Source organism: Achroia grisella, unplaced genomic scaffold (genome assembly GCF_030625045.1).
Source record: "Achroia grisella isolate CSIRO2021 unplaced genomic scaffold, CSIRO_AGI_Agris_v1 utg1847, whole genome shotgun sequence".
NCBI classification, from domain to species: Eukaryota; Metazoa; Arthropoda; class Insecta; order Lepidoptera; family Pyralidae; genus Achroia; species Achroia grisella.
In genome coordinates this window covers 734,036-750,123 of record NW_026712687.1, presented here as the reverse complement: position 1 = coordinate 750,123, position 16,088 = coordinate 734,036, and the positions used below count along the sequence as shown (strand labels likewise).

Below are 16,088 nucleotides of genomic sequence, written 5' to 3'. Positions count from 1 at the left end.
CCAATCCGTGCATTATTACATAGATGTGTGAATTACATTTGTAATATTCGATCCATTGATACTGTAATTTTTATTTTACATAAAATGAACTGTACATTGTAGCGGTGTACCAATAGCAATCAAGCATACGGCCCATCTGATAGTGAACGATTACCGTAGCCTATAGATGCCTGAAACACGAGGGGTATAACATTGCATGCCCTGAACTAGGTCCATAGGTTATGATAACCGTTAACCACCAGATGGGCCGCATGCTTGTTTGCCATCGTTGTAGTATAAAAAAATTAGAATGGTGGAATGGCCGCCCTGTTTGAAAGAGGCAATCCGTCACCTATATACATGATCAGCACAACGGATATCACGTCATCATGTGATGCCAGTGGTACCCCTAAAGCGTTGCCATTCTTAAGAACAAGTGTGTCGTACCCTGTGATTTGGTAAATAGATAGATAGATAGCATATGCTTTATCTACATTATACAATGTTAATGATAATAATAAGTACAATTAATCAGAAAACTAAACATATGTGTACAAATACAACAAGACGAACCTATTTCTGAAATCAAACTTTTCAAGGCAACCTTAGGGCAATAGATACAATCATAGGAAATAGTACTTTGATATACTTTCTTATAGTAAAGGCACTTTTTTATGTAATTGATGTGGCAAACAAACAAAACACTATAAATGATAACCGTCGTCTATGTACATGAACAGCACCATGGATATCACGTTACCATGTCCGTGATACTACTCTAGCGTTGCCATTCCGGAGGACTAAGATGTCATGCCTCGTACCCTGTAGTTCCACTGCCTTATCTAAAACCTTATCTCAACCGCAACACCAAGGGAATTGCAAGTAAGTTTTAAAAAGTAATAAACTCTTTTTTTTTTTCGAAGGTTTCAATACTGTATCGGTTCGGAAATACCTTTACTGGAAGGTGATTCCACAATGTGGTTGTGCGGGATATTTTAGAAATATCTGAATAGGACCACCGTTATTACCTTAGGGTATCAATAATAGCCTACAACTTATTCTCAGACCTAGCAAATATACTCCAAAAGAAAACATAAAAATAGGTCAAGCCATTCCCGAGGAGTTCAATGACACTGAGATAGCCGTAATGGCAGCAGTTCGATAACAAACACTGAGATTTGTATAAAACTTTCTTTAAATCCTTTATTTCGTAATCATTGAGAATTTCTCATTGCAGTCTGTCCATCGACGGCTGCGTTCGACCGAATATTTTAAACACCGTAGAGAAGGGTCAATGGATTGAATATCACACCTTACTATTACATCGCCGCTCGGTCCATACTGTATGTATGGGTGCGAGTGAGTGCCGCTCTAGTAGCATCATCCAGGTCTTACGACGCGTCTGTCTGGAAATTTAAGAGTTTGTGACATGTATATTAGTTATTACTAACTACATGATAATGGGTATATGGGTGCGGATGACCTGTGTCCGGTGTTCTATCGGTTTAGCACACCATTTTACTTCTGTTGGTCGGGGATTTTCGCTTCCTCGCGTGGCTCAAACATTTGTATTTATGTGTTTGATTCTTTGGACGAGTCTGCGTGTTTTCTATGTATAGGTAATATTATTGCCATTTACCATTGGATCAGTAATTAAAACAGTCAGATTGCCATCCGAGTTACATTAAAAAAGAAACAAATTTTAATAATATAAATGTATACGTACGGTGCACAGCGAGTCCTGACGATTTTTATTTGTCATTGTCTCTGGTCTGTATTCATTCTCCAATCCGAAATGCTGGAATAGTAATATTCATAGTGTCAAACATTTGTACTATTTAAAGAATAGAATAAGAATAATAACTTTCATTTTCGAAAAACTTAAAATAAGGTACAGCCCACCTATGACTTCGCACTAGACTATGGCTGTATCGTGGAGATCAAAGCAAGTGAAATTAACAATAGTACGACGATCAGAGATAATAATAATTATTATTATAATACTGTGTGTGTGTGTGTGTGTGAACGATAGAGAGAGAGACTGACAGACAGACAGACAGAAAGAGAGAGAGAATTATTATATTATCTATACATATCAATAAAATTGGAGTGTCTGTTTGTAATATTGAAATAGCTGTTTTTTACTACATGCATATAAATACGGTACATATACCAAAACAACACTGTGTGTGTGTGTGTGTGTGAACCGATTTTGAGAGAGAGAGACGAGTAACATAGGCTACATTTATTTTAGAGATAATAATAATTATTATTATAATACGTGTGTGTGTGTGTGTGTGTGTGTGTGTGAACGATAGAGAGAGAGACTGACAGACAGACAGACAGAAAGAGAGAGAGAATTATTATATTATCTATACATATCAATAAAATTGAGAGTGTCTGATTGTAATATTGAAATAACCGTTTTTTACATGCACATGAATATAAATACGCTACATATACCAAAAAAACACCTTTTACAATTTTTTGTCTGTCTGTCGGTCTGTTTGTACCGGCAAAAAAATTTTGACGGGACCTTTTTTTGCTTTGATGTAATAACGAGTAACATAGGCTACATTTTTTTAGAAAAAATCTTTTAAATTAGAACAATAAAGTTAAATTCCACGCGGACGAAATCGCACGAACAGCTAGTACTTTATAAATTTGAACTTTTTAAATATATATTTGAATTTCTTCACATATGTTAACTGCCAAGGACATATTTAATGGTTTCATATAAAAGGGGCGTCCATAAATTACGTGAGATGTTTAAATAGTCAAATCTCATTTAATCTTACGTTGGAGAGCGGGGGTCTCGGCAAATATACGCAATTTTTTTTCTGATTGACACAAAAAAAAATCTTTGTCCATTTTTGATTTGGTCCATTTAATCCAATTGAAAAATCAAAAAATATAATAAATAAAATAAAGAAGCAATTTTTCTTTCTTTTTACAATTGAAAAATCAAAAAATATAATTGAAAAAACAAGTTGAAAATCTCACGTGAGATTGGGGAATGGGGGAGGGGGTTGAATAAAATCTCACGACATCTCACCAGGGGAGGAGGGAGGGACAGAAAATTTAAAAAAACACCTCACGTAATTTATGGACCCCAACGTGAATACTCATTTTATATAGCCGCAAGTTGTTCCATCTTCGGTCTGATGAGACCGAAGATGGAACCACCTCATCTTCATCAGATAAAACTAGCATCAAATTTAATATTTAAAACGAATCCTAAAGGCTTCAGTTTTGGTTCTGTCATGGGTAGAATAAGCAAAACTTTTCTTTAAGTGCTTACTTTTAAATGACAGAATTATTAGAATCATAGTATGTTTACTTGCTTAGAGATGAGAAAATATGTCTCAGATACAAATCAACAAACAAATCAAACTAACAGAAGTAATAACCAAATTTAAAAAAACAAACCTTCAAAATCTCGAGATTAGGCAAGTGATCCCCGGGTCCATGCTGAACAAAATGCTGGAGCAATTTCCCGCCTTTTTCGACCAGCAACGCGCCGCCGACTTGCACCCAATCACCTCTCAAATCCCCACCGAGTCCTAATTAAAAAACAATAAAAAATGAACCTCGAGTATATCCACATTCGGAAGACGATCGGCAGGGCCGCACTGCTTGAAGTGTTGTAACAGTTTCCCGCCATTTTGTATTAATAACGCGCCGCCATTTTGTAATCCGTCACCAATTATATCGCTTTGTAGACCTGTGACAGCGCTACTGTTACTATGATATATTTGCATTTAAACTAATATTATAAAGAGAAAAGATTTCATTTTTTGTTTAGTATGTTGTAACAGTTTCCCGCCATTTTCTATTAACAACGCGCCGGCATTTTGTAATCCGTCACCAATTATATCACTTTGCAGACCTGTGACAACACTACTATTACTATTGTTATAAAGATAAATGAATATTTTTTTTTGTTTATTATGGGTAAACTCGAAACTTTAGTAAAAAAGAGCTATGAAACTACATTATCAATTAATAATGCTTATATTCCATTTTCAGAAATAATAAAAATTCTTACAATTCCGTGTTATCTCTTATACATACTATACATCATCAAAAAACCGGAACACAGCTTATGAATCAAGCTAATTGGTGGCATACATAATAATAATATCCCTGGACAAATCACACGGCGCCTTCTAATCCCAAGCTAAGCAGAGCTTGTGCCATGGGTACTAGACAACTGATAATATGCTATGATTCATTTTCTGTAAGTACGTACATAATACACATAGAAAACACCCAGACTGATACAAACAATCATACTCATGACTACAAAATATTATTACCGTTCGAGGTATCGAACCCGCGACCATAGGAAGTAAATTAGTGTGCTGTACCAAATACATGAAATATGGATTCATCTATTTTTGCCGCCAAATTTAGGCAGACAAATTTATAGAACATCTAGTTCGATAGTGTTGCCAAAAATACAATAAATTAATATTTTCCATATGGCAAGGACTTCTGTCGTCCTCAACAAGACTCTTCTACTAAAAATTTCAAATACCATAAAAAATTAATAGGGTACTTGCCCATATCTCGGCCTTTGAACACAGCTTCTCTGGACTGTTTCCAGAAAAGTGATGTGATGATTGTGACCACGTTGAACCTCTTGAAGTGAAGTGCTTGGTACGTGGATATGTCTTCCACGTAGTAAAGATCTGGAATAAATAACGAAGGTAATCAGTAAAATGTTATTGTAGAAATCAATCAATCAATCATAATATCTTTATTCAGTTAGGTATATTACAGACTCTTGTGATATGTCTAGTCTACCACCAGTTCGGAGTTCTTTCGAGGTAAGAAGAACTGACAAAAAACTCAGCTCTTATTCTTTTCTCAAATGAGCTTGTACATGTTTACAAATGTATAGATTTTTTTATTCTGTATTGTACAAAATCACATGTACAAAAGGCGAGCTTAATGCCATATGGCATTCTCTACCAACTAACCTTGATGTAGAAATAGAAAGCGTTGTTTTTTCAGATTCATTTTTAAATTTAATTAGGCAGAATACAGTATATAATAATATTGTATTTTTAAATTTTCAATACTTTGTATTCACAACGTAACTATACCGGTCAAGCCCCATAGCAAATTCATCGGATGTCCAATGGGTATCTCTTTTTTTAAACTTTCGTGTATAATATACATTATTTATATTATTAACCGGGTATTTACACGAATCAAATCTCGACTAGGTTGTACTAGTTGTGGTCACGACCTGACTGGAATAACAGTGAAAAACGTCGAGAGAGGTAAATACGTTTATTTGCCATAAAATTATTCGTATTAAGACCCGGTTAATAATATAATATAAATAAATGCATATCTCTTAGGATACCCCAATTAAGACTAGAAGACTTGAAATTATTTTTTATTTCCTTACGTAACCGTTTCTAAATCAATGCCATATTATAAATCAGTAGCATTAGTATCGTCTGAAATAACCGACGATAATTCCGGAAAGGACCGACAGATTGTACCATTATAATAGTACTGGTAAAACAGATATCTTTAAAACGAAGAACATCTTATTTGAAGACATTTTCAAACATTGCTTAACCTCGACAATCGAAATTGATTGCTAATAAAATTTTTATCGTAGTCCACAAAGTTCAAATTTAATGGAACAATTATTCGACCAATTTCCATATAAATTGTACATATTTAAAAACACGTACAATTTTCTTATAATTGTCTTTATTACTGCAATTATAAGGTCGATTGTGATTTATAAAACAATAGTGCAATTATTTACAATTTCGGTAACTACAAACTAATGATATAATTGCGGACACATGATTCTTTCACAATATAAAGATATCGATCAACAAAACAACCTTAAGCATATTTGATATACGATACACTTTGATATCTGGCTGACTGAGATAAGAGATAGACTTTGTACAAAGTCATCTACGTACCTGTAGTTCTGGTACATTAGCGCCAGTAACTATTTAAACAAATACACAAATAGGTATTAAGCGTCTGCAAGTTAGTTAGTTTTTAAAAAATTCACTTGAAAGACTAAACGCTAATTTTAAAAAAATGTGTCTGTGTGTTTGTTCTTGCTAATCTCCGAAACGGCTAGACCGATTTTGACGGTACTTTTACTCGCAGATTGCTAATGTAATAACGAGTAACTTAAACTACTTTCATTTTATATATTTTTATAGGAAAAAAAAATTTCATGCTGACGATGCAGCTAGAATAAATTATTCAAAACAAACTTAGTCCTGCCCGCGGTTTCACCCGCATGAAAATTAAAGTATATGTGTTATTCTGATGTATAAGCTATATTTTTGTAAATTATAAAAATAAGTTTTATTAAAATGCATTCTTTAGTTTTTGTGTGAAAGAGTAACAAACATACATCCATCCACACTCACAAACTTCCGCGTTTATAATATTAGTAAGATACAATATACTTACTTCGATATCTATCTGATATTGAACTATTGCGTGAGATAAGAGGTAGACTTTGTATAAATTCATATGCGTACGTCTGTAGTGATGATGCATATTTGTGTAAGACTAAGTATACGGAGATATACCTATATTAGAAAAGTATTGATAACAGAATGAAAAATACATTTCTGATTAGTCAGATACAACAAGAACTACAGAAGTTTTTTTTTACTATGATAGCATACAAGTATACGGCCCATTTGAAAATATGCAAGTTTGTTTTGAAGCCTATGTTCCTATTAGAAAAATGAGATATTATATATTTATTTATTAAAACTTTAATGCACATATCTTACTAATATTATAAACGCGAAAAATTTGTGAGTATGGATGGATGTTTGTTACTCTTTCACGCAAAAACTACTGAACGAATTTTGATGAAACTTTACAATAATATAATATATAGGCTATATTTTAAAAAGACATTATAATAGATGCAAAGTTGCGCGTGTCAGCTAGTACAAAAATAGAGATGCATATAGCGGACTTAACACCATAAGGCATTTTCTCCCAGTCAACCATACGGCAAACAGAGATTAGTTGTCGGTGCATTTAAGTAAATAACATTAAATATATAATTGACGGCGCGGTGGTCTTGCGGTTTAGAACACCGCCTTACTTCCAATGGTCGCGGGTTCCATTCCTCACGCGGTACAAACATTTGTATTCATGAGTATGAATGTTTGTATCGATCTCAATGTTTTTTCTGTTTAATATGTATATATTTATATTTGTATCAGTTGTCTAGAAACCATAACAAGAGCTTATCTGGGGACTAGATGTCGCGCGATATATTACTTATGTTTGTACTTTGCTTGTTCAGTAGTTAATCTAGTACAAGTAGGCATAAAATATGAACCATCTATGACTAATGCAGGTTGTATATACTTATAGTATAATTATACTATAATAGTATACTGATATATCAGATTAAAAAAATCACTATCATAAAAACAATTTAAATCTGATAAAATCGATGACTATATAATTGATAATAAGTTTTATCATAATATACTAGAATGTACTATATTCGACATACCGTGGTGGTACGACAGTAAAATACACTGCTTCACAATCCAATGGTTTCAGGTTCGATCCCCACAAATTACCAATATGTTTACATTGTTTTTTTTTTATCATTAAGTAAAAAAAATGTATACTAGTATGGTGTAGACGATGTAGATTTTTTTAAATATATCATCGTCGGGGTTGGTTCTATAGATGTTTTTTATTACAAACTACGATGATAAATTGCTGGTGAATTTGCCATGATGGGCTAACTGGCCTAATCTCATGCTTATCCTCCATTGGTGTCCCGCCTGCGTAAACCGTTAGCTCAAGAGGGTGCACCATTCCTTTATACACCATCACCTTTTTTTTTATAGCATTTATTAAAAAAATAGGTGAGACTAAGGTATGCTAAGCTATGTATGCTATGTAAGCTGTATGTTCACCTAGGACATACATTAAAGCTGAGTGGAGCCATTTCAGTGCATATATGGATGTAAAAAAAATATTATTTTATGTTTGTTTTTAATTATCTACACGGTAAATTAAGTTTAATTATATGTACATATTATTTGCTCTTTTTTTCGTTTATTGTCTATATTGTATTTTTTACATTGCACTGAATAAAATATTTTTCTGTCTGTCTTTCTCCTCACACATTCTACTTTTTGCAATTCTAGTGTAAGAAAAACAATACCTCCATCAAAGAATTTCCGTTCGACAAACTCCTTGCAGCCATCTTCTTCGACACCGATGCCTATCAACTTAATGTTATTGTTCTCCAGCACTGATGCTATTTCACCCAGCTGAAAATATGAATATATAGTAAAATTACCCTAAGGTTACCTTGAAAAAAAAATGGTTTCAACTATAAAGCCGCTGTTATATTTTATTATATTTGTACAGGTAAGAAAAAGAAAAGGACGGAGAAAATTTTATATTAGGATAGACTACTGACATATAACAGAATAGAATGAAAGTGAAATAACAAACAACAATCTACAAAAGGCACTATAACTTTTAAATACAAATTTAGAATATAAAACATTTTCATTACCCAGTTACAACAGCCGCCTTCTTGTATTTCTACACACATCACACTATCATTGTATAATGCAAATAAATTATAGAAATAGATATAATGTTTATTCAAATAAACTTAATATAAGCAGTTTTCAGTCATTGCAGACTCATCATAAGAAACTTGCGTCATGTTGCTCTTTTAAATAAATGTTTTTCAGAATTATATTTTTAAGAATTTTGTGTGAATACAAACATATTCTATCTATCTATCTAAACTTTCATATCAATTCAATCGAGCCTTTAACATATATAGGACATGCCAAAATTACGCTAGAAACGTCAAAAAGTGTGTAAATATTTTTAGTAATTTTTACAACACCCCCAATTATCGTAACTTGAAAAACCCAACTTCAAAAAAAACAAAATTAGATTCCTTCAATGCCAAAGTTCCTAACTATTTATTGAGATAGAAAGCTGAAAATTGGTATGAACATCTTTAACCAATTTTGAAGTTTCTACCCCATAAATATATGACATTTGAATTTTTAAAACAGTTTTTTGGCTCTGTTGTAAAGTTATGTTTTTAAGTTACGACAATGCCGCTTTCTTCCGTCAACAAGACGCCTGTAACACTACTCCTCTGTTGCCATTCCGGAAGACTAAGATGTCATGCTTCCATAGCCCTTCCCCATCTCATCTGCTCTAGATCTTACAAAACGAACAGAAATACAATGCAGCAAATACTTAAATATTGCCATACCTCTTTCGCCCACAATCTGCAGAGCATGCAGCCCCAGCGACGGAAGAAAATGATGACCACATTCTGATTTTGCCAGAAGCTCCTCATTTCTGTTGACTAAAAAATCAATGTAATTATGATAGCATTATACAATATAAAAAAATTTATTAATTTATAAGGAAAAAGAAACAGTTACTGTAAAATAGGAGTATATATATGTTTTTGAAAAATACATTACATTGTAAGCTTAAAAGTTAACAGTAATTAAATAAATAAGTATATTTAATAGAATAGAATAAAATAGAAAACCATTTATTCAAAACTTAATTTAAGCACTTTTCATAGTCAGAATAGTCATAACAATGTTTTTTTAATCTACTGCTTATTCGGAAAGCCGTCTCATCACAAGATGTGAAACATGTGAATAGAAACTACCAATCAGCACTAATTTATTAGGGTTAAATAATAAAATATTTGTATATCCTTGAAATAATTCACATTGTAATTAATAATAATTAATACTACTAGCAACCTGTTTCGGCTTTGCATGGATGCATTACAAGTCTTTTCATTTCTCGGCTTGTTCTATACTATAACACACATGTATTATACATATAAACCTTCTTCTTAAATCACTCTATCTATTGCTGAATACTGCTTTAAAATCTGTTGCATAATTTAAAAGACATAAACAGACAACAGTGGTAACTTCATTTTATACTATGTAAATATATTTTTCTAGGCATACTCTAAACTTGAAAATTTTATTTTTTATTTTTATCTATTTGTGTCTTAGTGCTTCATAATAAGTGTATGCACACAATAAATTTCTATATTTATTACATAGTATTAAAATTATAATAAAAATTACTGAAATCAATATATATAATAATAGAAAGATTAAAAATATTTTATTTAGTTTATTACACTGTCTACCTAGTATTATAAATTAAGGCATTTATTGCACTATCAATAATATATTTTTTTAAACAAATTTAATTGTATTTATAAAGTTACACAACATTTTACAATATCTTAATTAGATAATTTGTATTTATGTAACATATTTCTGTTTAAAAAAATGTACACGTGATTCTCGAACTATGTTATAAGAAGTGTATCAATAGCATCATAAATTGTGGAAAAAAACTCTAACAATATTCCTGACTCACTCTATTCATACTAGATAAAAAGAGGTAGGAACTATGCAAATTAAAAAGTGCACGCTAGAGCGGCAATTCTAATTGCGCGTAATAAATACCGGTTCAGAAGCAAAACAAATTAATTAATATAAATTGTTTTAACCATTTAAGTATTATATAAACTGTATTAATATAAATTTTAATTTATGTATTGTTTATTATATGTTTTTTACAATGTTCACCGTAACTTCGAATAACTAGTAATAAATAATATAAATTTCTTTAAAATAATTGCTTACCTCCCCAGTAATAACACTCTTCACTCTATGAGATCCAATTACATTGATATCGGTGGACATTTTTAAAGATCTTAATTAATAAATCTTTAATATACGAAAAACCAATATCTGAAATTAAACCAACTATAAAAGTATGTAATCTGAAAGTCGGAAACTAACTGAACTGAAAATATGAAAGAAAAATAGTTGAAAACAAAATTCGAATGGAACGTCAATTTCTGACGAATACGAATGACATTTTTTTTTTTTTTCCATATTCGTCCATCTCCTTTTCAGTGATGGAACAGGCAAAGATCCTTAGACCGTACAGCCTAGTCTACTTTTAAACTTCTTCATATTTGAACAAGTGATGAGGCCAAAGGCCAATTCTTATGTATATTTATTTATTATGTTTTCATTCGTGTTCAAAATTTAAGTCTTATCCGTAGTCCATATCCTTGTATCAATTATTTAAAGTTTCATCGATATCGAGGTAACGTATAAATATATAGGTATATATGTTTCAAAATTAGTTAGCATGTCTTGGATGTCGCGCGGGATTTTTTCCGGTTTCTTGTAAATGTTCAGTAAATTATCAATAAAGACCAAGCGTTGAATATTATAAGCAGAACATTCGAAAAATATGTGATTTAGGGTCTGACTGCTGTTATTGCACTCTTGACATGCATTTGAATCAATTATTTTCATTCGGCACAAATGACTATTGAATCTAGCGTGACCAAAACGAAGTCGTATAAGGAGTGTGTAAAATTTCCGGTTTTTATAAACTCTAGATTTAGTGAACCAGGGTGAGGAATGAATATTTTTGTTAATGGAGTAAAACCAATTACCCTTGGTCTTTAGCGAAAGTTGCCACTGTTCAATCCATTTTTGACGAAAACTCTTGTAAACTATAGAAAGAATGTCGGAATAAGGTATGGCAACATCCTTGACAACGCCAATGTCATTGTTGGTGATAGTTCTTGCCAGGAAATCTGCGTTTTCATTACCGAAAACACCAATATGTGATGGTGTCCATAATAAAATAATATCATAACACTCCAATGAGAGCTCATATAATATTTGCTTAATGCTATCTATGATATAATTAGTTTTATAATGTAGTTTGTTACTTTGAAGAGCAGTTAAAACACTCATACTGTCTGTGACAATTAACCATTTTTTGCAATTGCCCCTATCATCTTTTATATAACAAAGTGCATTTAAAATAGCCAAAGATTCTGCTGAAAAAATACTAAATTCTTTATGTATTCTAGTTCCATGACCGGTTCTGATACTTGGTAAGTATAGAGCAAAGGATGTTCTCGATTCGTTTTTAGAACCGTCTGTAAATATGGATTGATGAGTTGAAAATGTAGACAACTTGTTATAAACTTCTTGTTTGGTCCTTAACTCAGAGTCAATTACAATATTAATATTTGGAAATTTACTTTCAAATGGTCCATGGTAACAATTCCAAAATCTATTGCTTTTGTGAATTTTGTATTGCTGATCAATATTGATTGAGTCAGAGAAATCATGAAGTATATAGGGAACTGTTTTAGAATTAGAAAGGGTAAATAAAGAAGTAATATGTTTGAGCTTTTGTAAGAGTGGGTCTTCAGAAAAGGATAATAATTTTAGGATGAATCTTTGTTTTAAGTACCAGAATCTCAGGTTTAATGGTGGTATACAGCACTCTACTTGTAAGGAATTTATAGGGGTTGTTTTCATTGCACCAGTTATGTATCTTAAATTATTATTCTGAAGTACTTCAAGTTTATGAAGCTTGTTTTGGTCAGAACCAAAACATAGATAGCCATATTCAAAGTGGCTGCGAATCAAGGATTTGTACAGCATTAAAAGGATCTTAGGATCACATTTATATAGAGCTTTGATAATATTAAATGCTTTGGAAGCTTTACCTAGTAAATAATCAACATATTTGTTCCAAGACAAATTGCTACAAAAAATAACACCTAAAAATTTAACTTCAGCAGTAATAGGTAGTTGTGAATTATTATATAATATTTTAATGTTTTTGTATGATTTATTAGTTTTAGAAAATATTACTACTTTAGATTTGTCAGGGCTTACATCTAAATTGAGGTATTTAAAGTAATCTGTTAATCTTAACAATGCATTACTTATTATTTCTGTAACTTTATTAATGTCTGGGCCTGAAAAGTATATAACAAGGTCATCTGCAAATTGAAGATTCCTGACATGTGGTCCTAAAATTAAATTAAGTTTGTGTATGTAGAGGATAAAGAGTAATGGACTAAGTATTCCACCTTGACACACACCTTTATAAGAAAAACGAGGTCCTATTAACTGCTTGTTAACTTTAACAAAAACTTCTCTACCATTTAAAAAGTTATAGACCCAGTTTATAATTTTTCCAGGTATACCAATAGAAACAAGTTCCAGAGTGAGAATGTGATGATTGACATTATTGAATGCACCGATAATATCAAAGAATATCAAAACTTCATTGCATTTAAGTGCTTTAAATATATCAATATGAAGATGAGTAACACTCTCAGAGGCAGATTTACCTCTACGAAAACCAAACTGATTTGCTGGTAATAAACAATTACTCTCTATGTAGAATTCTAGTCTTTGTTTTAATAATTGCTCAAATATTTTTCCCATGCAGGAGGTCAGAGTTATAGGTCTATAGGAATCTATTTCATTTGCATTTTTGTTTGGTTTTAGAATTGGAATAATACAATCTTTTTTCCAATCGGAAGGAATAAGTGAATCTTTCCACAGTGCATTATAAATACATAAAACAATATTTTTAGAGTTATAAGAGAGGTTTTTTAATAATTTATATGCTATGCCATCGAGACCAAATGCTGTATCTCTTCGGGTAGATATGGCTGCATTAAATTCATAAAAAGTGAAGGGTTTATTTAAATAATTTAATTTGTTACTATTTTCATTAATGTGTGATTTAAATTGGGTCTCGACAGTGTCAGGAGTATATTTTTTAAGAAAATTAGAAATCCAGTTATTATTATTTGAAATCTGACTATATACATAAGTTTTATTGAATTTTTTAACAGTATTCCAAATTTTGGAAATGGGTGTGGTGCGATTAAAATTTTCACAAAACTTATTCCAGCTAATTGATTGTTCTTTTTTAAGTATTAATTTTTTTGGCTTGTAACCTTTTAAAAGCAATATAATTTGCCTCTGATGGGTCGTTTTTAAAATTAACATATGCCTGTTTAGAGTTATCTACTGCAAGAGTACATTTTTGATTCCACCAAGGTAATGGAATCCTTTTATTTTTAAAAGGAATATCATTTGTAGAACTTATGGGTTTTGATTTTGATATACAACATTTGTCTATAGCTAAATTTAAAATATCAATTAATTTAGAATAACACTGCAGGGGTGAATTACTATAAGTGTAAAGTGTAAAATCTTGTAACAAACTATCTGTGGTCTTCTTATACACAGTCCAATCTATAAGATTGTAATTATGAAATTTGGGATAATCTAAGGATTCTGGTAATCTAGAGCAATTGTTATTAATTACTATTTTTGTTATTACAGGTAAATGGTAGCTACCTAAGGGATCATTATGTACTATCCAATGTGAAGCAAGAGATATGCAAGGGGATGCAATAGTAAGGTCAAGCGCATTACTCTGCCATCTGTGTGATCCTACTGTAGTCGGTGTACCATCATTTAAGAGGACCAAGTTGTTACCATCAATACATTCAAGAATGTCACGACCGCGAGCATTAATAGACGAGCAACCCCATGCTGTGTGATGAGCATTAAAATCACCAGCAACCAACATGGGCTCTGGAATACTATTAAGAAGATTACTGAATTTATTTTTGTTAAAACGTGGACTACAATTATTTGGGCTATAAAAACTAACAACTGACATTTCTGTGTTTTTATATTTTAATCGTACCGCAATATTCTGTAAGGAATCATCACTATATGTATCAATTTTACTGAATTCTATAGTTTTATGAACTAAAATTGCAACGCCGTTGTGGTCATTGCCTGAGTCTAATCTAACAATGTTAAAGCCTTTAATATTTAATTTGTAGTAGGCTTTTAGCCAGGTTTCTGATATCAGAGCAATATGAATATTGTTCTCCAATAGAAAATGTGTAAAGATTTGTTGATTACTTACTAAACTTTGTGCATTCCACTGGACTATTACTATATGGTCCATAAAGAAATAAAAAATTAAAGAAAGAAAGATTAATCTGGATTTTTTTTATTCTGTAATGTCTCTAGGAGAACTTGTTTTATATTTTCTGTACATATTGTTTTGTCATTGGTTCTATTCAATGTTATAATTTTAACAATTGATTCTAATAGGGTATTTAAAATTTGGTCAGAATTAAGTAGGGATATAAATTGTGCCGAAGGTGAAGTTTTGGTACTGCCTAATTGAGGAAATGATTTCTCTCTAACAATATCAGCATAACTTTGTACTTTATTTTTATTCTCCTCTATTTTCTTTTTCTTAATAGGACACTGTGATGAAATGGCTATATGATTACCATTGCAGTGACAACATTTGGCTTCGTTAATATTTGCCGAACAGTTTCTGAAATTATGATTATTTCCACATACTGAGCATCTTTCAGCGTTCTTACAAAACTTAGCGATGTGACCATACCTTAAACATTTAAGACACTGCTTTACAGGAGGTATGTAAGGCCTCACCACAAAGCGCCAGCTATTCAGGTCGACGGTGTCAGGAAGTACAGGACAGGAAAATGTGATGGAGACGGTTTTAGTTGGCTGCATTGTAAAGGTGTTATCATCACCTTTAATACGCCTCATGAATCTGCGTACACAAACAATATTTTTTGAGCTGGTTATATTAGAGTATATTTGTTCGTTCGATAGATGCGTAGGAACATGCTGAACTACTCCAGTTACTTCCGTGGCTGAAGCTGGTATACTTGCCTTTAATTTAAATCCGTCTAGAAATTTTTTATTAACTAAGGCTGCATTAGCTAAACCGGGGCGTTCGAAAATGACGCCGATCTTAAATTTATTCATCCTTAATAATTGCTTAACTCCTTTATTATATTTTTTCAAATTAGTAGCTAAGTACATCATATCCCTATCACCGATTGGCTTATTACTATCTGTACTCTCCATAAATACAATGTATTCAAAGTTTCCACCATCCTCCGGATAGTACCGAACATAATCTGGTATTTGAAATGCCTTATACTTATCCACATCCTCAGGTGCCGATTCCGAGTCAGACCCTAGAAAATTAATATCATCGGATGTATCATCCGATATTTCCTCTTTCTTTTTTCGCTTCTTCCCGCTCCTCTTCGTCATCTTTACTAGTTTTGACTAAAAAAACTCAATAAAATATTATTTTCCAAAACTAGCGCGAAAAAATACGTGTAG

General features: G+C 31.8%; 1 protein-coding gene and 1 long non-coding RNA gene across 2 annotated transcripts; one reads left to right on the top strand and one right to left on the bottom strand.

Moving 5' to 3' along the window:
- Positions 1-10,762, bottom strand: LOC131841558 (prostamide/prostaglandin F synthase-like). The gene is made up of 7 exons (XM_059189874.1): positions 10,695-10,762; positions 9,275-9,370; positions 8,189-8,297; positions 4,545-4,673; positions 3,409-3,542; positions 1,706-1,777; positions 1-1,385 (listed from the first exon to the last, which is right to left on the bottom strand). Exons 1-7 carry the CDS (start codon positions 10,752-10,754, stop codon positions 1,371-1,373), a joined length of 615 nt encoding a protein of 204 aa, XP_059045857.1. The 5' UTR covers positions 10,755-10,762; the 3' UTR covers positions 1-1,370.
- A 2,399-nt stretch (positions 10,763-13,161) lies between these two features.
- Positions 13,162-14,402, top strand: LOC131841557 (uncharacterized). The gene is made up of 2 exons (XR_009357456.1): positions 13,162-13,258; positions 14,241-14,402. It is a non-coding gene; the product is annotated as an uncharacterized LOC131841557 (long non-coding RNA).
- The last annotated feature ends 1,686 nt before the right edge of the window (positions 14,403-16,088 follow it).

Coding starts and splice junctions, on each gene's coding strand:
- LOC131841558 (XM_059189874.1), bottom strand. CDS start 10,754: ATGTCCACCGATATCAATGTAATTGGATCTCATAGAGTGAAGAGTGTT. Junction 9,371..10,694: donor AGAGTGTTATTACTGGGGAG/GTAAGCAATTAT, acceptor TTGATTTTTTAG/TCAACAGAAATGAGGAGCTT. Junction 8,298..9,274: donor GCAGATTGTGGGCGAAAGAG/GTATGGCAATAT, acceptor TCATATTTTCAG/CTGGGTGAAATAGCATCAGT.